Source organism: Trichomycterus rosablanca, chromosome 20, assembly GCF_030014385.1.
Source record: "Trichomycterus rosablanca isolate fTriRos1 chromosome 20, fTriRos1.hap1, whole genome shotgun sequence".
Taxonomy (NCBI): Eukaryota; Metazoa; Chordata; class Actinopteri; order Siluriformes; family Trichomycteridae; genus Trichomycterus; species Trichomycterus rosablanca.
The window spans coordinates 23,127,820-23,153,262 of NC_086007.1; the positions used below are offsets into that span (position 1 = coordinate 23,127,820).

Consider the following 25,443-nt stretch of genomic DNA (forward strand, 5'->3'; position numbering starts at 1 on the left):
TTTTTGGGCAAAGGGAAGGACCTCTGCTGTTCCATCATGACAGTGTTCATGCACCCAAAACTATAAAGACAGGGTTTGGTGTAAATAAAGTGGTGTGAATGAAGTGCTCAGAGCCCTGGTCTCAACTCCACTAAATGCGAACCAGGCCATCAATGTCTGGCTTTACAAAATCTCCTTTAACTTATTAAGCACAAATTCCCACAGAAACATTCCAAAATCATGTGAAAAGTTGAACCAGAAAAAAAACTAGGTGATATTTATTTATTCATATTTATGCTTTTGGAGGGTGACACGGTGGCTTGGTGGGTAGCACTGTCACCTCACAGCAAGAAGGTCCTGAGTTTGATTCCCAGGTGGAGCGGTCTGGGTCCTTTCTGTGTGGAGTTTGCATGTTCTCCCCGTGTCTGTGTGGGACCTGTCCTGCCATGAATGTAACCAAAATGTGTAAAACATGATGTTAAAATCCAAATTAAATAAATTTATTTTTATGGGTCTGGAATAGAATGTCCGATAAGCTCATGGTCAGGTGTCCACATACTTTTGGCCATTTAGTGTATTGAAAACACACAACAGTATTGACGAAGCAGAACAGCTCAGAGCTCAAATAAGAGCCGCTCTATGAGCAATATGACAGTCAGTGACTCTAGACTGACTCGACTCTTTTCTCACACATAAAACGATGAGAGTCTGATGGAGGCAGGATATTAAATCCTGGCATGACGTCAATGATGCAGCTACTCGTGAGCGTCCATAAAGGATAAATATAGAACAGTTGGAAACTGAACTCCTTACCATGTTAAACCAGAGGAAAAAATCTAAGAATAACATGCATACATACACTATATGTTCAAAAGTATGTGGACACCCCTCCTAATACCCATTGCTAACAGGTGTATAAAATAATAATTTTATAATAATATAATAAAGTGTTTTCACCACCACCACACACACACACACACACATACATACATGCTTGAAAATCTGTATTACAGTAAAATCATTGAATTTTAAAATGATCTAATTTTCATCTTCGCTTTGGATGAAAGCATCTGTTAACCTCCTCACTCCTAATGTCCAGTATACTGGACATTTTTTTTCTGGATTTTATTACTCGACAGGAAGTTTTACTTTGTTACACTCACTTTTAGACACTCCAACACAACTCTGTCTTTCTACTGGTTGGTCAAAGACATTGAGAATTTTTTTTAAGCTTCTTGAAAAAAGACCCGAAGATGGCAGCTGTTGAGAAAGACGCTTGTTGCCTCCGTGACCGAACAAAACATACGTTTTTATCTATTAATGTGCACATATAACCAAAGTGTTTTAGAAATGATGTATTTTTAGAAGGTTTTTGTAATGATTGGTAACAATATAAGCGATGAATATGTATTTACGCATACTTAAATTTCGAGCAAATGTTTTATGTCCAGCCAGCTGGACATTTGGATTTAACGTATTGAATGTTGTTTAGTTTGTCATGCTAACTATGAATTAGAAGATGTGCATCAGTATTACTTTTTGCATTTTTCGTGCTGTACATATCTTTTTCGTGTATGTTAAGGGCTGACAGTAGATGAGGTGCTTAAATTACTAGATGATAGTAATAGACTGCAGTGTTGAGAGTAGTGGGATGAATATCAACAGGATAGTGATAGGGAGTCAAGTGATTCTAAGCCAAGATGTTAGATGCAGTGGGGCAGAGCACTTGCCAGTGGTGGGTAGTGATAGCACCAGCTTTCAGAGGTGCAGAAACCCTGGCTGCACCAAAAAATCAAGCATAAGATGTTTAAAATGTAATGTATTTCTTTGCATTCATGTTGAACAAAACTGCTTTTATGAGTTCCACACAAGGTCCCGTTAAAAAAAGAAAAGAAAAACTCAAAGCTGAAATGCAAAAGGTTTTGATTTGAATAATTTAGATATCATTTATTTTCAAAATATTTATATTAAAAGATAGATATGTGGATAATTTAAAACTTAAAATTAATATTCACAAACTGAATATTCTGTTTTATGTTTTAGTAATGTTCCTTGTTTTTAAAATATATCTATAAAAGGAAAGTTTGTTTATAAGAAAAGGGGAAATGAACAAAGCTAAATGTTTTAATTAAAAAGTTTGAGTTTTCATTTTTAAGGTTTGAGTTTTTAAAATTAAAAGTTTTAAATTAAATATTTAAAATATTCATATAAATAATTAAAATGTAAATTTTAACTTCTGTATGAACTAGTATATGCTTTTTACTATTATAAACATGTATTACATTATGCCATAAATGTACAATACTTGACATGTCACATGTTATAATGGTAATAATAATATGTAAATTTTTTCAGAATCTTGCACATTTCATGCTCTTAATTCCAAATGTCCAGTATACTGGACACTAAATAACTCACAGTCCCCAAGCAAAATTTCTTTTTTTTTTTGTATAATGTCATTTAAAAGGCTGAAATGAACAAGTGTTGTTACAGGATATTGTTTGTTTTCAAAGCGTCCAATCTCGGGGGTGAGGAGGTTAAACACCATAAACTAGATAAAACAACTTATATAGATTTTATAGTCAAATTTGACTTTGACTATGCTAGAACAGGAAAGGGCCTTCCCCAAACTCACACCATAAAACTGAAAGCATACGTCTTTATCCTGGTCATGGTTGCAGTGCGACTGGTTTAGGTATATGACAAACTTGATCTTTTTTGGATTTTTTACATCCCACAGACTTAAAAAAAAAAAGTAAAAAAAGCACTGTGACCAGTGATTTCAGACCAACCGCGACCGTGACCCTTGGTGGTAAAACATGAAAATGTAATGTAATATAACCACGGATGTGTATACTCATTAGATGATGTAAACTTCTGGGTGTGATGCCCCCTGCTGGTCATTCACTACATTGTGGTCTTGTAACTTTCCTGTAGTACAATTTTAATTATAGTAGTTTTAATTTCTCAGCCAAACATGAGCTCCATTTGTTATTTGTTAAATTGTTTTTAATGATTTTTTTTATTATTATTATGATATTTTAACAAGTGAATCAGGTGTAGCTCCTGCTTGTCTGGAATAAAAACTCCAGCCACTGTGACCCTTTGTGAATAAAACAAAGTCCTTCAATGTATGGAAAATCAAAGCAGATGCAGTCGTTTATCCTGATTAAGGCTTGTCTAAAGCCTAACCCAAAAAAGGACAAAGCAGAAATACGATGGCACAGGAAAACATACCACCACTCACGCACAGTAGCAAAGACACCTGGGGTGGCTCTGTGGCGGAGGGGAACTGTCAAGGCTTCCTAGATCCTCTGAGAGGGCCTACAATATTCTAAATAAATAAATCATTCATACCTGCTATTGGTGTTGGAATGTGAAGAGTTAAATTAAAGAAGCCCTGTTATTGCCCTCTGTTGTTGCTAGAAAGAAAACTGCACTGTGATTGGTGGTCCAGCTACTGATTTTCAGAGATGCGCAATAGGAACTTAATAAACAAACAATTTAAAATTATATGATTGATCAATTTAAAAACTGTCTATCTAAATTGGTGGGCTTTGTTATAAGTTTACCTGCTGTGCTAGCTGCAATGACGGCCGAGATTTAAGAGTCATGGTTCACTAGTGCACACTTGAGCTCCAGGTTTATCAAGAGGCACTGGACCATGACCAGTATGGAGGGGTAGTAAACAAATAATATTAAAAATAATTGAAAAAAGTACCTCTGGGCGGCACACTGTAAGTAAGCATCACCTGTGGTCACTGTCTGTGAGGAGTTATTACTATACTCCAGCGCCAACCCCATCGCCCTCTTCCCCACACCCATTAGCTACTCAAGTTTTCCACACCTCCTCTAAGAAAAAAGGCTCCGCTGCTGGATAGATGTAGAGAAGGCGTGTGCTCACCTGCAGCTCTTCTCAGTCAGTGTGCCAGACGTTTACAGAGCAATAAAATATTTCCAACATAGAATCAGATAGTAAAAATGCAATCAACAATTACAGGAATATCAGGAGAACCTAGCAAGAGGTGAAAAGAATAGAGGCAAACAATAAATGAGTTCAACACATTACTATATTTATTGGGGAAAAAATACAAATAAAAACTCATGGTTTAGTTTGTCATACAAAGAATTTTTCCCACAATGAGTTATTACTGTGTATTTATATTTTCTCTGACTAAGTGAGAGGCAGTTGAAAGGCTGGTAAGACTACAAGTCCTGAACCAAAGCAGCGAGGTGAGACGTGAAAACAGATGTTCGGTGACGACAAACAGATTAAATTAAATACCCAGTGTCACAACTTTACCAAACAGCTGAAGCAGTGCAACAAAATCAGAAAGCTGTTACGACGTAGGAACACATTTACGGGCCTTTTTTCAACTCGATCTAACACTCTCACAGCCAGTTCATCCCGGTATAAGTACTAACGGAACGCTCACTCGCATATGTACACACGAGTCTGATTATCATTAGTTATAATAAACTTGTGTTATCTGCTTGTTTGGCTTTTACAAGGTAGCTGCTCCCCGCTCAAGCCAATTTATTTTTGGGGCCCGACTATGGGCTGTGCTCACAAAACAGTGGTGGTCTACAAGGCTCTATGGTCTAGATTGCTTTAGTGGGATTTCTGTGAATTCTCTCTCAGAAGCTCACAGCTGGAGAGCTTTATACTGGAAGCTCCAAAATGTGTCAATCAATAAATTATTCAACCGGGTGAACACATCTCAAAACCTCTTTCACACAACAGAAAGTAAAAACTCTTAAGTAAATTCGACAGAGGTTGTTGGTCCCAAATGGCAGTAGCTTTGATCACAAAACCTCAACTGGTCAGTGACATTCAGCATGTATCAATGAAGAAAAATATCAATACATCAGTACAAACGGTACACCATATGGCCAAGACATTTTTTAAAGGTTCAGGGCTTTAGCCAAACCCAATTGCTTACAGGTTTAACACATACGTTATAAAAAATGCTTCCAATTTTGTGCCTTTGTGCATAAAGCATGTTCATTAAGTTTGGTGTGACAGAACTCCAGTAGCCAGCACAGAGTCCTGACCTCAAACCCAACTGAACACCTTTGAAATTAATTGGATTCAGCGCGTGACCTTCCAAATGTCTGTTATAGACATAAAAACACTGAAGGGAGATGTAAATCCATATTGATGCTCTTGGTTTGGAATGAATTGTCCAACAAGCTTATGGCCAAGTATCCATATCGTTATTAACCAGGGTGATGATCTTTGTAGTTGCCAGATCTCAACAAAATGAAACTTTAGAAGCTTTTGAACAAAAGTGTTTGACAAATCTCTCAACCATTATCATCAACTGAGGACATCTTTTACAGGAATGGTCCTTTAGACCTCAGTAAGGCTTTAGGAACTTATAGAAAATAAGCCAAGGTGCAATAAAGATGTTCTGGTGGCTCATGGCGACCCTTTAATTCATTAATCTATTACTGTAAATAGAAGTACTGTAATATCATAGAGTTTAAGCAAATCGCTTCAACAAAGTGGCACTGACACGGCTGATCGAGGAACTCGAGTGTAAATGTAAAGCTCTCCAAAACCACCCTGTGTGGGATCTGTGTAAAAACCTACGTGTGAAAGACACAAACTCCGGACAGTACTGGTAAACCTAACCTTCTAACCCTGGATTTCACTCTCGGGCAACCGAACTTCTGAAGCATTTCTCTTTTAAAAGGCACGCAGAATTTTTTTTGTCACTCGTGTGCTGATGACCTGGAGACATGGACCGGAAGTAGAAAACACAAGTCAACAGACACACTATTAATAACACTATTAACAGCACTTGATTTGGATGTGGACCGAGGCTTCTGATTAGTGCACTTTGTGTTGTGTCTGAACAGTCACTTTGTGTTGAGAAGAACTGAGCTTGAAAAGTAGGTTGAAAAGTCAACGGTTTGCAGCAGCAAAACACGAAAACAGTCGGTTCCTTTTAGATGTGTACACAAAAAACGTCATCCATTAAAACAGTTCAAAGTGTAGTAGTGATACCTTTAAGAAGCTACAGGTCAGGACATCTTATTCAAAACTAGCCATTAAAAAAGTGGAAGAATAAACACTGAAACTGTACGTACGTATACAGAGAGTAATCAAGTAAAACTTTAGCTACACGGTGGCCAAAAGTATAGACACCCCTGTTAATTACTGAGTTTGTGTTTGTTACAGCCATTGTTGATGAGGATGAATATTTGCTTTAAACCTGATGAACTTGGTGAAGGACCTCTAGTGGCCTGCACAGAGCCCTGACCTCAACAACCCCATTAAGCACCTTTGAGATGAACTGGAATGTCTATTGCAAATCTTACAAATGCTTTTTGACCAAATCAATGTCCAAATTCTTAGACACTCCAAAATCTTGTGAAAAGACTTCCCAAAAGAGTCAAGGCTGTTAAAGCTGCAAGGGCAGAGGGGGTTTTGACTTAATAAGAATGCTCATAGTTTAAAATTAGACATCCGACAAGCTTATGGTCAGGTGTCTACATACTTTTGGCCATAAAGTTTAGATCAGTCAAAGTCGTTAAAGTAATGGTTTCAAAACAGTAATTGCTCATTGGCCGTACACTCTCTGTTATCTCAGAGTCCAGAGCAAGGCCGCTGTGGGAGGTGTTATATGGTAGGGAGGTGGAAGTTTTAAGAAGGCTGGCTTTACGTCAGAAGCCTGTATGTGTTTGTGTGTGTGTGTGTGTGTGTGTGTGTGTGTGTGTGTGTGTGTGTGTCTGTGTGTGGGTGTTAAAAGTCCTGTTTAGCTTCCCCATTTGTCCACAGAGTGAGGAATGAGTTCTGGAAGTCACACACTGCTGCTGCTCAGGAAGAGGCCGACAGGCCCGGAAGTTCACAGCACAGTGTCAATAATTCCTGTGTGATGAATTTCAGGATGTCTCGACTGAAAATTGTGCTGAAGCATTAAAGCACCTCGTGTAACCCTTGGGGAGCAGGAAGTGGAGGAAGTGGAGGGGCAACAAAACTCGAGAAAGCCGACATGTCAGCGAGACTGCAGTTCTGGGTCTGTCCACTGGGGAATGTTCCAACCAGGCTTCCGATTTCATCAAAGTCCTCTTTCACTCCTGCTGGGCGGCTCTGTACTCCACAGGCATGGCAGGAAAAGGGTTAAAAAAGCACCTTGTGATTTGGCTTTTCATTTGTGATTTAGAAAAGAAGATGGAATAAGGGATGAAGAGGGAGGTGGGAGAGGTGTTGAGAATGAGAAGGAATAGAGTGAGTGCCGGAAAGCAAAAGCAAGCCCAGTCTGGGCTACTGCATCAATAGGAGCCTCAGCCAGTTCCTGTAGACATGAAGAAAAGAAGGTCATGTGTAGGTTTGGTAAATATTTAAGCATTTTAAATAAATAATAGGAATATGAATGTGTGTGTAAGTGGGAATTCTATTAGTGTAAATGGGAAATTCATTAGTGTAATTGGAAATTATGTAAGGTAAATTGGAATTCTATAAGTGTAAATGGGAATTCTATGAGGTAAATGGGAATTCTATGAGGTAAATGGGAATTCTATAAGTGAAAATGGGAATTCTATTAGAGAAAATGGGAATTACATCAGTGTAAATGGGAATTCTATGAGTGTGAATGTAAATTCTATTAGTGTAATTAGTGTACTAAAATTCTATAAGTGTGTATGGGAATTCCATGAGGTAAACTGAAATTCTATAAGTGTAAATGGGAATTCTATGAGGTGAATGGGAATTCTATAAGTGAAAATGGGAATTACATCAGTGTAAATGGGAATTCTATGAGTGTGAATGTAAATTCTATTAGTGTAATTAGTGTACTAAAATTCTATAAGTGTGTATGGGAATTCCATAAACTGAAATTCTATGAGTGTAAATGAGAATTCTATGAGTGCAATTCTATGTGTGAATTGGAATTCTATGAGTGTAAATGGGAATTCCGAGTATAAATGGGAATTCCATGAGTGTAAATGGGAATTATGAATACATACTCTCACACCCTCTCAGTTAGTCACCCACAGTTCTGTGGTACGTTAAAATAACACTTAAAATAAAACATAAAATATAGTAAGAAATCCCACCCTCATATTCCTCGCCCCAGCCTTCAGCCACACCGGCCAGCTCGTAGTGCTTCTTCCTCAGCTCGCCCAGATGCTCACGCTCCTTCTGAAGCTGGGTCTCCAACTCCAGTACTCGCACCTGCGCCATGTAGTAGCAAGAGTTAGATCAACAGAGCAAGCAACAAACACACACACACATACATACACACACACACACACACACAGTTTATTACCTGCGAGTCCATTTCTTTCCTCTTGATCTGTGTGAGCGTCATGCTGGAGAAATCCATAGTGTCTAAAAGAGCAACAGAAAACAAGAATGAGTTGGAAATATCAAATAATACTCAGTCAAGGTTTAAGAGCAATGCTTCTCTATGCACAATTGCAAGAAATTTAGTCCAAGCCTAAAGCAGAAGTGAAAACCCGGACTGCTCAAAGCATGAAGGGGAAAGGAAATCCACTTACACTACAACAGTTCTATTGCACATATTATGCATTACATAGAATGTTGAAGGTACTATAAAGTACACATGGTGAATGGGGAGCTATTTGGGATTAGACACAGCTATTTATTCTTATATTAATATTTATTCTATCTTGTTGCTTGCCACCCTCTTCCTCTTTTAACTTCAACTAATCCAAGCATAATTGTCTTTTCCAATCATTGGTTCAAAACAAGAAAGCTTCAGTTAGGTTATGTGGGCTTTGAGAGAGAGGTTATCACATCAATATTCTTCTTCCTGTCCCAGCTTTCACATCAGTAAAGAAAATTTCTCTCCACCCACTGCTGGTTGCAAATAAGCACATATACGGTATGTAGGTATGATATAAACAGCACATGCGCACACACTTACTAGTCTCTTCAATTTGGGACTTGCCCGACTTGGTTGACGCCACAACGCCTGCAGTTGCTTGGGTGACACCCCTAGATGCCTGCTGTAGACGAGCCAAGTTGGGACTGTCTTTGTCCGCTTTTACCTGTGTGTTTGTGTGTGAGAGAGTGATCACCAATATTACATTACATCTGTATGTCCTTGTCAGAATCGATGAGGGTGTGTTCACACTAGGCAAGCTTTAAAACAAAGCACAGGGTCACATACAGCCCCGTTTTATCATCTAACAGCTAAAGGGGTATAAGCAGAAAAAAACAAGTCAGTGAGTGATCACAGTTGCTACACTGTTTGCCCAACTGCATTGGAATTTTAAGTAAAAGGCCTACACAGAGCCCTGACTCTACATACCACTGGGATGAATTGGAATGGTAATAGCTTGCCAGGCTTTTGCTTCCAACATCAGTGCTATTTGAATAAAGTGACCTATCAGTGATCCTTTCAGCTAAAACAGCCGCTCTTCTGACACAGTCCTAGTGAGAACACAGCCTTAGCGCAGACAGACAGAAGTCGGCTCCCAGCTCGTACCTTTGATGCTGCTACAAGCTGTGCTGTGCTGGCTGCTATCTCGTGGGAGCACACCATCAGCTCCTCGAATTTTCCTTTACCCTGCACCACCAGATCAGCTGCATCCCTGCAGTAACAAACACACACACACACACACTGCATTTCTTTAAACTCATTTCAGCAGGCAAACCCAGAACTCACACACACATTCCAGCAAACTTACACCATCACAGTGGCACCCCAGCCCACCGCCTTCGAGGCTGAGATGAGACCTTCGGTCCAGCGGGAGTTCTTAACGTAGAATTCTTTTATAGTTGCTGCACCCTGAAATGCAGAGAAAATTCCACCCTAAATAACTCACAGTGTTTAAAACATCTACTACACTGACAGTATATACAACTATATACATCTACTACACTGAATAGCTTCCAAAACAGCAAATTACATAATGAAGTTTGCACAAACCTTTTAGTGGTTTTGCTGCACATCATGTAAACACAGGCCAAGTATCCACTATTGTTCCACAAGCCTAATGTTCACTTAGAATTTACAAATTTTCCCCATTTGCTTCCAATTTAGTCCTCTCCAATTCCCTCCAGCTGGAATCATGATGCTAGTACCGTCCCCACACTGGCCAAGGATGGCTGAAACTATCCCCTGCCGCACATTTTTACCTTACATTTACATTTGCAGACACTGTTTTCCAAACCGACTCACAATTATTATTATATACAATTTAAGCAATTGAGGATTAAGGGCCTTGCTCAGGGGCCAACAGTGACAACTTGGAAATGGTGGGGCTTGAACCGGCAACCTTATGATTACTAGTCCAGTACCTTTACCCCCAAGCTACCACTTCCCACAATGGCATCTCAGAGAGCCGCATCACATTTGGAAAGACCTGCTAAGTTCTTCAGACAGCAGATGCCACAACTGTACTGCAGCAACAATCTTTCAACCTTTTTCCTCCCATACAGGCACAGCCAGTGTACTCACCCTGCCACCCTCCACAATATCATGCTGCAGGTCCTTGGAGGCCAGCACTAGCACTTTAATAGCCTGCATGAGATCAGTGCAGGAGGCCAAAATCCTAAAGAGAGAAAAAGCAAAAAAATGCTTTAGTTTACTATATGTACTAGTATTTTTTTTTATCCATTTTTACTTGGTGTCGCATTACCTTTCATTCACTTCCATTTTGACACCCGAGTCAACCGCTCTTGACTTGTTGAGCATTTCCTGTGGAAGTGGGAATGTGACATTTAAACAGAAAGTAAAAACACTGCACCATGTACAAAGCAAAACTAATAATTAACTAATATTAACTCATTAGCTATTTATTATGCATGTTCTGATTTGTCAGTGCTCACCTCTATTCGGGCCACAGCAGATTCAACAGCTGCTGAGGTGCCAGCCATCTCCTGCTCCACCAAATCTCCCAGCTCCCCCTGCTGCAGCTCCAAACCGCGCGGCCGCAGCTTCTGCACTCGAATATTTAAAATGCAGATGTTTCAGTGCTAACTTTTAATAGCGCAAGTTCATTTCATAACTTCACACAACACAAAAGGAAATGTCATTTTTAATGCAAGCTAAATCAATTGCAGGATCAAACCTTATTTACTGAACGCTTTCGAATTAAGGATCACCGGACTTTACCTCTGCTGTGTTCAGCACATTCTCCAGAGCTGCTCTGAGCCCACTGCTGCCTGCGGTGCCCAGCGTGTCCTGTTCCTTTAGCTGAGATAGAAGTGCCAGCGCCTCAGTGCCAGCAACCTTCACACACGATGCAAGCGCTACACCCACACCCCAACACACACACACACACACACACACACACACAGAGAACACAATTTCTAAGAGACAGCAAGCACATGTCTAGCACCACCTAGCACAGCTTTGCTGCTTGTCTGTATCTGTTTACTTTCTAAGCCAGTCAAATCATGACATGATCACGGAAAGCTCCTAATGGGTTGGCAGGCAGACTGTTTGTGTCGGCATGCCAGCAATCCAACACCCAGGAGACGGCTGATTAATAGCTGTCAATTATTTTTAGAGGTATGTTGCGGTTTCTCAAATTTTGTCAGCTTCATTGCCAGCTCGGAGGAATTTTTTATGCATCTCCTAAGGCAAGGAAAAACCTTGACAATGTTTTGTCAAAAGAGGAATAAATATTTAGATTTAATGCGATTAAGATTCACGGTGCCAAAAAAATTACTCTCAGAACAGCATGATGTATCTTTTTTTATTTGTTTACCCCCTTTTCACCCAATCTAGTCGGGTCTAAAGGCAACCTCTGAACGAGGAGGGCTGTAAGCTGTCAGACATCACCTCAGACACACACTCTGCCACTGACCACTGTTTTTATCTGCCCAAGGTGGGGTCTCACAGACTGGCATATCGAGTTCGAAAAGCGATGCACTACTATCCAGAATCAATCACCTCTTTTGCAGGTGCCTCGACCAACTGAGAGATCGTATGTAAACGCCTGTTGATAGTACATTCAAACTCGGATCTCAACAGTAGTGGGCTAGCACATTAGACCTCTGAGCCACCTGAGTGCCCCCTACGTGGTGTATCTTAATTCTACCCATGGACCTGATGAACTGTGTGACCACTTAAAAATATTAATTAAATATTAATAATAGATGATAATAATAATATTATTTCAAATATGTTAAATAGTCTGCAGTGCTCAGGTGAAGTCTATTGCGATAGTCCACCACTGCAGAGATCGGGTTCAGGTGTTAGCCATGCCACTGGCCTGACTGGGTGCCCAACCGACACAAACTGGTCATGTCTGAGGAAAACAAGGCCTTCTAAGATCGGCGTAGACTGGTAGAGGAATACAGTGAGCATACCGTGTTCCTAAATTTGTGTTAAAGCTTACTGTAGAAATCTGATTACAGAGATTTGTCCATAGATGCAGAAAGGATAGATGCCTCTCACTCACCATCAGATTGTTCCACTGGCACCATGTGGGCGGTGGCACTGCCTTGAACAATGGTATCACCCACCAGGTGGACCAACTGAGCCACGGCCCTCACCAGCTCTGCCACGTCTATCACAGATGAGCACAGTGATCAATATTCTCCAACCAACACAAAATCCAACTATACATTTATTTCTGTCTAGGGCAAGTCACATTGTGGCATGATTATATTTTGTAAATAATAAAACAAAAAATTTAAATTTGATGCCTGTACCACACTCAAAAAAGTTGTGCAAAGGGCAAATTAAGATCGAAAAGTTTATAGAATTTTACTTTAAACCATTTTGAAACATTTCACAATAAAAAAAATCTATTAAAGGCTCAGTCTTTGCAAGCAAATATAAAGGTCCAAACAAGGGGGAAGAAGCCAAAGTGGGGCTTAGGGGAGAGAGGCAAGGGCTGAAAGAACTCATACAAAAAGCAAGGGGTGGGTAGGACAAAATAGGGGAAGTGGTAGCTCAGTGGTGAGCCCTACTACAACCAAGCTGGGCTCGTGAGCAAGACCCTTGACCCTTAACTGCACACAATTTAATGATTAACAGATTAATGTTGGATGAAAGCATCTGCTAAATGCCATAAATGTAAATCCAAGGAAAACTCACCTGCGTTATCAGTTACAAAGCGATCCCTAGCTAACTGCAGTCTGTCCACACACTCTAAAGTGGCCTGGCATCTGGAAATCAGGTAATCTACACAGACACAGAAAAAGGTTCATGAAAGTTATTTTTTTAATTCCTGTTTGTGAGGAAACGTATTTTCTAAATGGATGTGTGAAAGGCTGTGTCCTACTAACCGGCTGAGCTGGTGCAGCTGATGTGTGCTGGCTCATCCAACTGAGCCAGGCTGTCCTGGACAATCCTCTCTCCCTCCTCAATAGCTGCCCTCACTGTGGCCCAGCGCAAAGCCACGAGCTCGCTCTCCAGTGCCTGCTCACGACTCTCCTATAAACACAAACACAAAGGGAGAAGAAAAGGTCTGATGTAAGTTGTCAGTCTGTGAATGCTTTCAAGTACTTTAAACGATCTGTTCCCACAAGTGAACTGGACATCAAAGCTGGAGAAAACTGATTGGTCTGACCAATCCTGTTTTCTCTAAGATCATGTGGATGGCAGGACACATGTGGCACCAGGATGCAGTGTATGATGATCTACCTTGTAGACACCAACGCACAGAAGCTAATGGACTTGCTGGTAGTGGCCTGCTGCCAGATACCACAAGACTCCAACAGATGTCCAGTGTTAGGATGATTGTTGGAACAGTAACCATTCTAATTCTATTATGACCTAGTATGAGTGGATATATATGGATGGCCTGTCCTAAGCAGTGTGGTTGCAGTTCTATATTTGTTCCACTTTTTTTGAATTGAGTTTCAATGCTTTAGATCTTTGCTTCTCTATTGTAAGATCGCTGGCTCGTTTTCTAATTCCTTTTTACTTAATTTTGATTGATTATGTAGTCAGACTCTAACATTACAGGCCTCAGATGACCCACAAATTCCATATTTGGGTGTTAACTAACAAACGACTGAGTAAATTAGCAAGCTAGTTTCGCCATTTAAATGGAGGCACACAGGAAGAGGTTTTGAGTAGGTGGGGCTGCTAACTGAATCTAAATAAACACACACACACACACACACACACACACACACACACACACACAGGGGGACTGAAATAAACAGACCAAGCAAGCAACAACTGCTTTCCTGCAATAATAATAATAATAATACATTTTATTTATATAGCGCTTTTCAAGATACTCAAAGACGCTTTACATAAGACAAATAATCAAAACAAATACGTACATACACCATACAAATCATAGTACAAAATCAAAATAGTACATCAACATCAAGAATAATTAAGATAAAAACAAAGAGAGCAGCATAAGACAGTTCATTAAAAATTAGCTAAATTATGAGAGAGAACAACAAATATAGAACAATTTCTTAAAATTAGACAGAAACAGGACAGATTTACATGCAATCAGGAAACTGAAAACTTTACAAGTTTTAGGATCTAGGACTTCACATTTCTGTCGTGATCTAAGTATAAAAACTATTAAAAAGAATAGCAAAAATAAAAGCATTTATTTCGTGTTGTTACAAGTTAAATGCCATATTGAATAGATGAGTTTTGAGAAGTGACTTGAATTTGGACAGGTCAGGACAATCTCGTAGGTGTTTGGGGAGAGCATTCCATAAAGATGGAGCAGCTATGGAAAAGGCCCTGTCACCCCAGGTCCGGTGCTTGGTCCTAGAGGGTATGGACAGTAGGTTAGCCTCAGAAGAGCGAAGGCTACGGGAGGGAATGTGCTGATGGAGCAGGTCGGTGAGGTAGGATGGGGCCTGATTATGGAGAGCTTTGTGAGTGAATAGAAGAATTTTGAATTGAATGCGTTGAGCAACGGGAAGCCAATGAAGTTTTTGTAGAACAGGTGTAATATGATCACGGGAGCGAGTATGAGTAAGGAGGCGAGCAGCTGAATTCTGGATATACTGAAGTTTTTTTAGGATTTTGTTAGATGTACCATAAAGGATGCTATTGCAATAATCAATTCTGGATGTAATAAAAGCATGAATCAAGGTTTCGGCGGCAGAAAAGGAGAGTGATGGACGTAGACGTGCTATGTTTTTTAGATGAAAGAAAGCAGTTTTGGTGATGTGATTTACATGGCGGTCAAAAGAGAGGTTGCTATCAAAAATTACACCAAGATTTCGGATGTTAGAAGACGGAGACAAAGTGTCATTATCAATGGTAATTTGAAAATTTTTTGTGGTTTTTGCCAGGGTTGTAGGACCTACGATGATCATATCTGATTTTTCACAGTTTAATTTGAGGAAATTAGCTTTCATCCACAATTTCATTTCAGTGATGCAATTTGTCAGAGTGGAGTGAAGTTCAGTATTAATGGATTTGGAGGAGATGTAAAGCTGAATATCATCAGCATAGCAGTGGAAATGTAAACCATGCCGACGTATGATGTCACCAAGGGGGAGCATATAAAGAATAAACAAAAGGGGACCTAACACTGAGCCTTGGGGAACGCCTTGGGACAGTGGAGCAATGGCAGAACTACAATTGTTGATATTAACAAACTGTTGTCTGTTTACGAGATATGACCTTAACCACAAAAGGGCAGTACCAGTGATGTTGACAGAGGATTCAAGGCGGGACAGAAGAATGGAGTGATTAATGGTGTCAAAAGCTGCAGTAAGATCAAGGAGGACGAGAATATTAATTTGTCCAGAGTCTGAGGAAAGAAGAAGGTCATTTGTGACTTTGAGGAGGGCTGACTCAGTGCTGTGCTGGGGGCGGAAACCAGACTGAAATGATTCAAATAGATTATTGGAATTTAGGTGATCTTTGAGCTGTGAGGCAACAACACGTTCCAGTATTTTCGACAGAAATGGAAGATTGGAAATGGGCCGAAAGTTACTCATAATGTTAGAGTCAAGTCCAGGTTTTTTAAGTATGGGAGTAACAGCAGCCAATTTGAGTGATTGAGGGACTGAGCCAGAACTAAGAGAGGAATTGATTATCTCTGTGATAAGTGATGAGATAACTGGAAAACAACCCTTAACAAGTTTTGATGGAGCAGGATCCAAAACACAAGTGGAGCTTCGCATCCCTGTTAAGATCTCAGATAGGTCCAAATGAGACACAGGTGAGAACTGAGACAGAGGCTGGGTAATAAATTGAGATGAGATAGGCGGAGAAACAGAGATGACAGGGGAAACTGTCAGAAAATTGTGGATATTCTCAACTTTTGTTTGAAAAAATGAGAGGTAAGAGTTACACTTGTCAACTGTAAAGGAATTGGTAGTATTGTCAACTGGTTTGAGAAGTTTATTTATTGTGGAAAAGAGAGTCTTAGGATTTGTTGATCCAGCATGTATGAGTTCGGAATAGTAAGTGGATCGGGCTGCCGTAAGAGCGTCTTTGTAATGTTGAAGATAATCAGAATAAATCTGATAATGTACTGTTAGACCGGTTTTCTTATAAAGTCTTTCAAGCTGGCGTTTACGGGATTTCATTTGGTGAAGCTCAATTGTGTACCATGGTGCGGAATGACTAAATGAAACAAATTTGGTTCTCAAAGGAGCCAGCTCATCAAGACATGAGGCGAGTATGTCATTATAGTAATCGACAAGGTCAGATGAATTACTAGACAGTACAGGACAGACAGACATCTTTTTAACAAGAGAATCTGAGAAAGCAGAGGGAGAGATATATTGAAGATTCCTGAAGGATATTTTACGTTTAGCTCTAGTGATGGGCCTAGTGACCTCAATGTCCATGATGATTGTCAAATGATCAGAGACAGTAAGGTCATGGCTGGACGGCTGATGAACTAGGACACCAGTAGAGCAGACAAGGTCAAGAGTATGACCTTTTTTATGAGTTGGAAAATGTATATGTTGTGTGAAATTAAAACACTGTAACAATTCCAAAAATTCCCTGGCAAATTTACAGTTGTTGTCATCAATATGGATGTTAAAATCACCCATAAGCAGTACAGAGGATGAGAGGGCACTAAGCTGGGTTAAAAAATCTGAAAAATCAGAGAGAAAGGAAGCGTTTGGCTTTGGCGGACAATGTTACCAACAAAGCTCTGAACGTTCTCTTAGCCGCCGTTCCAGGTGCTAAATAATAAAACCCTCACTGCATGGCATTTTGATGTTCTGCTGTGATGAGACTTCCAAAACATAATATTATATGCATTACAGTTAGATGTGACAGCATCTTTTGAATCAGAGTGCATGTAAGTCGCCGTCTGAAGCTGTGTAAACAGTGCAGCAAAGAGTGTGCTACAGTGTGCTCGAAATATTAGCCACATCACTAGTCAAAATTAAATGCAGGATAATATTCTTATTTATTTCATTAGTTTATGTTTGCATTCTCACTTTTCTCAACTCTCTACTGCTCAAGTTTTAAGGACCCCAACACCCCCACCTTCCCATGCCTGTAAGTAAAGGGGTATATTTTTGCCTGCTTTTTACCTTCTCATTGAGCTGGTTCTGTAAGGCTTCCGCAGCCTTCACGCCGCTCTCCCTCTCAGTAGCTAGACTTCTCTGCAGACGCTCTAATTCCTCCCCAAGGCCTGCCAGTTCCGCCTCCTTCTGAGACGCAGTCCCGGCAAGCCCGGCCTTCTCGGCCTCCAGAGCAGTCAGCTGAGAACTGAGATCCTCACTCGACTGGAGAGAAACAGATGAAAACAAAGATACAGGGAGTCAGAAATTTCAATTATCTGGCGGACACATGTCTCACAGAACAAATACTTTATGCTTCTGAATTCCATTTTTATAACATGCCGCCTGGAATTTTGACTGTTCTGAGAGAACAGCACCAAATTCCTTTCAAACCTGTTGAAGCTATTTGCAACAACTTTTGAGTTGCAGTCAACAGTATTAGCAACAGATTATTGATCATTACAACAGACAATCATTATTGATTGTTTGGTATGAAAATATATATCCAATATCTTCAGAAATAAGTGAACATGTACCAATCTTGGATCATTAGAGTAATTTAATAGCATGTCCAAATACATTAAAAAAAATGACATGAAGTCATTTAAAAAAAGAAACATAGTAAATGACATGGACAGAATTAAAGGTGCCCTTTCCTAATACTTGGCTGCACAGGCTTTAACAACAGTGACAGTCCCGAAGACTGCATATCGCAGCAGCAACGGGAAGTGACTCCTTCTGACCTTCCTTCACTCAAACACAGCCAATTGTTTTGGTGTGGACGCTGGCCAGGCTCTGCTGAGATTCAAACTTGCAAGTTTGTACATTAGCACGTTAGACCACTGCACCACCTGAGTGACCCCATCATTGACTTAGCACAAGTTATTTTCAGGATGCTTTATTAAATTTATGAAGCCACTTTTACAAGAAAAGCAAGCAGGAAATTTGCTGGTTTAAACGAGTTTGTTTGGATTTTTAACCTCATGTTTAACACATTCGTCATGTTATGGCATGATCGGTATTATGTTTGAGTCGGCTTATTGTATCTTGTCTTTATATCGTGGGGCCATTTTATAATTTAATTTTTATGTTTGCGAGGTAGGCTCTTCACTGAAATAAAAAGCTAAAACTATAGCATTAGCCCAAGTCGTTCTAAAAGTCTGAGGTTTGAACTTCCACACACTTCTTAGGCTTATTGATAGCGCAGAACTCTTTCTTGTATGAGTATGAATGAGCAGTAGAATTAAGTGCCGACAAAGAGTGACTGTTGTACACCAAGGAAGCTATTGTGACAAGGGAGCAAAGCAGGTCTCAGGAAGCTTTTGATTCGACAGGAAAACAGACTGCTTAAAGGGCACGGATTATAAAAAGATACAGGAAAAATGGGCGACAGTGTAGGACTGAACCTTTTGGGAGGAGGCCATGGTGGTTTTGAGAGTTTCTAGTTCTGTTCTGCTGGTCGTTAGGTCAGCTTGCAGGGCGTGAAGCAGCTCTGTTTGGGATTTCTCCTAAACACACACACACACACACAAAATAATGTAAGTCATACACACAAAGGTGTTGGGAGGGTCTCCTACACACAAACAGCACTTCGGCATTCGATTACATACACACTATATGGCCAAAAGTATGTGGAGATCCTGTTTTTAAACCACAGGCATTAATGTAGAGTGGTTGGGGTAATTCTAGTCCATCTTATCAAGAGCATTTGTAAGGTCTGGCACTCAAGTTGAACAGCCCTGGTTTGCAAGAAAGGTTTCAAATTGACCTGATGGTGTTCAGTGGCCTTGAGGTCAGGACATGCAGTCCACTGGGGTTTCTCCACACAGAACTGTAAAATGTCTTTAAGTACTTTCGCTTTGTGCAGGCCAAGTCAGGCTGTTGACTACAGAATTTATCCACCTGTTAGCAAGTTGTGTGGCTGAAACTACCTGAACTGAATAATAATAAAGAGAAATATCTGTCTTAAATACTATTGGCCATTTAGTATATTTACTGTTATACAGCCCACTACTAGAACTCCTGCCTGTTTGCTGGTGACCTCCTGAGCTGCCTTCACCCTCTCCTCCACCTCTTTCCTCACGTTCTCCACCTCATCCTGAGCTGCACGGGCCACAGTCATCTGCCGAGTCACCTCTGCATTCTGCAACACACACATTATAGTGGTGAATGTTAGACCAGACTTTCACACTATGTGGTAAATGCATTTTCCCCTTGTGTGAGATGGAGATGCAATAAGGTCCACCTACCTTCCTTAGTAGATCAGCATGGTTCTGGACCAGCTCAGTGTACTTCTCCTTTAGCTTAGTGTAGCGCTGCTCATTGGCCTGGGCCTTTTCTGCATGCACATTCACACACACACATTCAAACAGACATATGAGTATTGTGTATATTGAGTATTTTGAGTGTTATTATAAAAAAGAGGAGGAGCGTGGTCCTACTTTCAATCTCAGTCAAGCTCCGCTGCTCCTTCTCTGTATCTTCTTGGACCCTACGCAGGTCGTCCAGCTCTGCCCTCAGGAACTCGCATTCGCCCAGCGCCTGTTGTTTCAGATGGCTCTGTTCAGCCAGCTCTGCTTCCAGCTCATTGACGCGACCCCGCAGTGCCTGGCACAGACGGCCGCTCTGAGGGACAAACCAGTATGAGAAACGTATCCAAGGAGTTCCCTTCCACCCGGTAATCTCTTTCACACCCTGTACAACATTCACTGACCTCCAGCCTGAAGGTCTCAAGCTCTTCTTTCAGTGCCTGGAGCTCCGCCGTCAACTGCTCTATGAGTCGGTCCCTGAGGGAACACAAACACATGAGACTGGGATTATATATATATATAAAAAACACTTGGTACCAACAGTCCACATGGAGATGTTTTTTCCCCCCAGAAACTAGCTTCGCCTTGCTGTGGCCAAAATTAGGGTTTCTCAAGAACATGTAGTCCATAATCTCAGACTGATTGCAAGCATTATCAGTGCATTCCTAACATCTTTAACTCTTTAATGATCTCTATTTATTTTTTAGGATTGTATTTGTATTTAGAGCATGCAAACTCCACCCAGAAAGGACCCGGAACGCTCCACCTTGAAATCAAACCCAGGACCTTCTTGCTGTGAGGCGACAGTGCTACCCACCGAGCCACCAGGCTGCCCATTTATTATTATTAGGTGCCATCAAGTCGATTCCTACTCCTGGCGACCATATGGATAGTGTTACTCTAGAGCGAGGACAGACAGTCTATGGCATGTGGGATATGTTCGCCTGGCATGTTGAATTGTAAGAGCAAAAAATAAAGGTATTTCAAACTCTGGGCTACTCGTTATTTGATGGATCTTTCCTTAAAGTGAGCAGTTAAGTAAAGGTGGAGTAATTTAGTGGAACATGAGCAGAGAAGGCAGATACTAGACTTACTTGTCGTCCTTGCGCATGCCGTTCTGACTGTTGAAGTTGAAGGGGTCTGTGGCAGCTGAGGTGCCAAAGAGGTCATCAAACCTGCTCTCCACTGCAGTCTACATTCAACAGAATCAAACCCAAAATTACTCCTACAGGGCCAAACAGTCGAATAATATGTTTTTTCAAGATTCTTATCATTGTAGTTGGCTGTATTATAGAAAAAAAGCCAAGATATCAAGTAGGAAGTCTAGACTGCAATCAACCAGCCAGGCGTCTACATAGACACAATTGGCTATGTGTGAGGGGAGGAAGGATGACCAAAGCCCTGCAATGTTTTCCTGTGGAACTGGACCCGTTGTGACCTTGGCAAAAGCGTTTAATAAAATGGACCCAAATCTAATTATGCATGTGTATGTGAAGTACCGGCAGAGGTGGGATGTCTGTGTCTACGAGATCCTCGGTCTCCACCATGTGCTCGCTCTCAGGGGATGAGGCCTCTGCAGGGATCACCACCACTGGACTGATGTGCTCAGACAGTGCCGAGGCCCGCAGAAAGTTTGGTGGATTCTGGACACAGAAAAAGAACAGGTTTTGTAAATTCTCTCCCAAAGCCAGCTTTGCGAGGGAAGCAAAATGATCTACAAGTATGTGTGAAGATTATGCAATATCCCTTTACTAGACAGGGTTCAGAGATAGTTGTACCTCAGGAAGCTGTGGAATCTGGATGAGCCTTTTGAAATACTGCAGGTTACTGGAGCGATAGAACAAACTTTTCAGCCTAGAAAGACAAGACGTGGGAGAAAGAGAAAAAATTACAAGGCATTGAGCATTATATAACTGCGAAGTCAGAAAAAGCTCTAGCTTGCATCACTGCAATGATGATGTGTCTATGTGACGGCATCCAACAGGACGGAGACGGACCCAGACGCCAAAAGCTGATAGGTTCAGCGGGGTTCTGATCAAGCAGACTTACTTTTTAAACTGTTCATTGAAGCGATCCCTGTGTCCCTGCAGTGTGTCGGCTGGAAGACCTTTACAGAGAGAGAAAGACAGCAATAATAAGTCTGAGACTGCACTGAAAAGCTCAGACACTGTGGTGTGGTGTTAAATCAAAACACAGATGTTACGTCTCCAACAAAATGAGAAAACGAGGAAATCATGGAGGTGATTTGCTTCCAAATTGCAACAGTTCACTACCAATTCTGAAAGCTTATTAGAGATAAAAATTAAATAAACACACCATAATTTGAGAGAAATTAGCATTACTGATTCATGATGCATTATCTAAGCCTGTTCCCTCCACAGGAACCAACAGAAACCAGCCCTGAATTTATCTTAGACTACACCAGACATCTGATGGGAGCCCTGTGCTAGTTCAGTTAAAAATCATCTTCTGAAATATGGCTAAACAATAAGAGGCTCACTCACAGGAATGCAGTTTGAAGAGCAGCTTGACTGTGTAGTCGTACAGATGACTGGAGTCCAGAATGACTTGAATAAGAGGAGCCAGACGACACTGACCGGCTGCAGTCACAGACACGGAGCGGGACATGTCCAATGAGCTGAACACTGGTGAGACACAGTTAAACAAATAGAAATTAGCTTAAAGACTTTTAAAATGCATTATGCAAAAACATAGTATGTATGTTATTTTCCATGTTATTTTCCAACCAATTTGTATTGTATTTCGTAAATTTAAACACAATTTATATTTTAATGCTTGCAACACACTCATCTTTTTAAAACATTCCACAATAAGCAGGTGAATTGGTGACAGATTAGGTTTTCATGATTGGAAATAAAAGGCTCAGCTGCAAACGTTGTGTCATCAGTTTTAAACGAATAATATGGAAATGATATCATCTTTCACCATCTACTGCACATAATATTGTGAAAAGATCCAGGGAATCTGAAGAAATCTCAGCCTATGTAGGGACAAGGCCAGAAACCAGTACTGAATGTTTGTGACATTCGAGTCCTTAGACGGCATTGCATGATAAACTGTTAAGCTCAGAAGTTTTTATTATATTTCCAAGAAATGAGATGAACAAATGAGGAATTCAATCTTCAATTAAAGTAAACATATTGCAAGAAACAAATCTCATTAAGAAATAATAACAAAAATGGGCCAAAATGATTGTCACCTCTGCTTACTTACAGTGTGCTTCTTACAGCTAATGCTCTCATAAGAAATGTTTACAATGTCTTGTACCTACTCTAAAAAGAACCAGGCTCGAATGCTCTTTTTGATGACACCGGATACTGAGATTAGGTTCTTAATGAGGAACGTTGACCGGTCATCTTTGCTGCACAGCAGTGAGAGTGAGAGTAATAAAACTCACCAGCAAGAAACAGATTCAGCTCACACTCCAGGTAGTCGAACATCTCTACTGTCAACTGGAAGCTAGAGGGGAGAAAAAAGGGGTCATAATCATAATCTGACTCCTGACAATCAATGCAGAATTTTGCAGAATATGCACGTTCTCAAGGCACGCAGTAAACAGGACACACGTCATCATCATCCTACATCACACAAAGAGAACTCACAAGTTATTGACGTCATTTTCACCCGCCTCTTCCAGCTGTCTGTTTGACATCTGAAGGTTTCCAGGGAAACGAGGATTCTAGGATGGAAATGCATTGATTAACCGGTTGAATAAGATGTGAAATCATTCAGGATGTTAAGTCTGATTTAACCAACAAAGTCACCCTATTAAGAATTTAAATAAAAAAAGCACATCAAACAAAGAGCACAGTGGAGGTTGAAATTATCAGTTTAATTACAACTACTGGACTAAGATGGAAGTATAATTTCGACCTTAGCAGACCTGCTTTACTCACTTTGACGTGAAACTCCATTTTGGTGATGAGCAGTTTGAGGTAGATGCTGCAAAGCTTCCCATAGCCTTCACTCAGGTGGCCCTAAGTCATGCAGAAAACATACAAGACAAACCCTTAAAGTGCTAGTCTGTTTTTTTTAAATAATTTCAACTACCTTTATCTATTAACACAAATTTTATAGATTTGCTGACTCATACCGTCTGACTCCATGATCAAAGTCAATCGGATTACACTGTGTAGCCCATTTTGATGTTTTATGTGAACGTTGCCTACAGCGTTTGAACCATGTCTGTTTCATTTTATGAACTGCACCGCTGCATAATAAATGTATCATTACTGCATAATGAATGTATCATTATAATAAATAATTAAGTGGATGGTGCTGTAAAATAAAGCATAGAAGGACTTTAATTGTACTTTTGAAATAAGCAACAAACATTTTTAAAAGGTTTAATATAGATTAGCTGATCAGGTGTGTGATCTTGGGCACTTGGGTTGAACAGTGGTCTAACCCATTAGCACACCAGTGTGGAGTGTTTGAACATGTGAGTTTAAATCTCAGCAGAGTGACCGACGGACTGGGCATCCACACAAACACAACTGGCCGTGTTTGAGGGAGGAAAGTTCAGACCGGGTCTCTTCCCTCTTTCACTGTTATATGCGTTCTCCAGGACTGGTCTGCATAAGTGGGGGGTGGGACACATAGAGCTTAGCATGGTTCTCTGTAAAAGATACAGCTCTACGTGACATTCCGGACTAAGTGTGTGGGGTCTTCAAATGTTGTGCAAGGACCCAGGTTAGCAGACCGAGGTGCCTGTGTGGAAAAGCCTGATGTGCGAGGCATGGGCAAAAGAGAAGGGGTCGAGGGACTGCGCACACGTCGGAGGGGGCATGGAGCAGGTGAATATACCCTCCTTAAACGCAATCCAGATCCCCAGCAGCGGAAGCCTAATTGGCTACGATAAATCAGTAGAAAAGGGGAGAAGATGCATAAATAAATAGGAAAAAAAGAGATACGGCTCTGTGTGGGAACCCAACACTGCCAGTGATAAGAAGCGGTGGCAGATTGGACACAAGTAGGAGGGGGCGTGTGGTGCGGTTTGATCATAACAGGGATTGAGCAAGCGGCAACGGATTCACAGTCGGGAATTGGAAATGACTGGGTGATAAAGGGAGAAAAATCCAGTGTGATCTTCATAACTGGGTCCAAATAAATGTGTAAATATTATTAATTACATTTGGTTAATTTGTTTATAAAGTAACTAATGAGCAGTTTTACCCTTTTGTTTGACGATTTTAGAATTAAGTGTCCCAAATATGCAGCATAAAAGAAAGCAGATGATCCCATATACCCAGCCCCCACCTCCAATCCCTGTTCATCTACCTGTTGGGTAAGCTGACTTTTACTACAGTAGGTTAAATGACAGCAGGATTTATGTTCACCGGCCAAGGCCAGTAAGATTTTGAACCAGCTTCCTTGCACCTCCTGAAGGAAATCAATAAACGCTGTCTGGACTACAGGAAGCACTTCTCCTGACTCAATTCATTAACCACATTGTCAGCAGCACCAACAGGCAAACAGCTAGAAGTGTCCCTTGTTAAAAAGCGAGTGCTAAGCATTTTCCTCCATCCTGTCTTTCCTGTAGGCTAGGGAGAGAAGCTGTTCCTCATTTAACCTACTGTAGTAAAAGTCAGCTAACCCAACAGGTAGATGTGTGCTTGGTATATGGAATCATCTGCTTTCTTTAATGTTGTATATTTAGGACACTTAATTCTCAGATCGTCAAACAAACGAATAAAACTGCTCATTAGTTACTTTATAAACAAATGAACCAAATTTAAT

The 25,443-nt window shown here is 40.6% G+C and overlaps 1 protein-coding gene across 1 annotated transcript in view; it reads right to left on the reverse strand.

The window, feature by feature from the left end:
* Positions 1-4,031: 4,031 nt before the first annotated feature.
* The window catches only part of hip1 (huntingtin interacting protein 1), a 52,187-nt gene continuing 30,775 nt past the window's right edge, over positions 4,032-25,443 (reverse strand). Inside the window, exons 5-31 of the mRNA XM_063017202.1 lie at positions 23,601-23,681; positions 23,307-23,383; positions 23,102-23,163; positions 22,188-22,328; positions 21,733-21,790; positions 21,462-21,537; positions 21,183-21,326; positions 20,778-20,875; positions 20,088-20,160; positions 19,816-19,999; positions 19,624-19,712; positions 19,401-19,517; positions 18,781-18,882; positions 17,405-17,599; positions 13,199-13,346; positions 13,008-13,094; positions 12,367-12,474; positions 11,073-11,209; positions 10,787-10,897; positions 10,597-10,655; positions 10,416-10,509; positions 9,643-9,743; positions 9,441-9,546; positions 8,877-9,000; positions 8,256-8,317; positions 8,044-8,161; positions 4,032-7,283 (exon numbers count right to left, since the gene is read on the reverse strand). Of these exons, the coding sequence (XP_062873272.1) occupies positions 7,273-7,283; positions 8,044-8,161; positions 8,256-8,317; positions 8,877-9,000; positions 9,441-9,546; positions 9,643-9,743; positions 10,416-10,509; positions 10,597-10,655; positions 10,787-10,897; positions 11,073-11,209; positions 12,367-12,474; positions 13,008-13,094; positions 13,199-13,346; positions 17,405-17,599; positions 18,781-18,882; positions 19,401-19,517; positions 19,624-19,712; positions 19,816-19,999; positions 20,088-20,160; positions 20,778-20,875; positions 21,183-21,326; positions 21,462-21,537; positions 21,733-21,790; positions 22,188-22,328; positions 23,102-23,163; positions 23,307-23,383; positions 23,601-23,681 (2,763 nt within the window). The 3' untranslated portion in view covers positions 4,032-7,272. The remainder of the gene's footprint in view (positions 7,284-8,043; positions 8,162-8,255; positions 8,318-8,876; positions 9,001-9,440; positions 9,547-9,642; positions 9,744-10,415; positions 10,510-10,596; positions 10,656-10,786; positions 10,898-11,072; positions 11,210-12,366; positions 12,475-13,007; positions 13,095-13,198; positions 13,347-17,404; positions 17,600-18,780; positions 18,883-19,400; positions 19,518-19,623; positions 19,713-19,815; positions 20,000-20,087; positions 20,161-20,777; positions 20,876-21,182; positions 21,327-21,461; positions 21,538-21,732; positions 21,791-22,187; positions 22,329-23,101; positions 23,164-23,306; positions 23,384-23,600; positions 23,682-25,443) is intronic.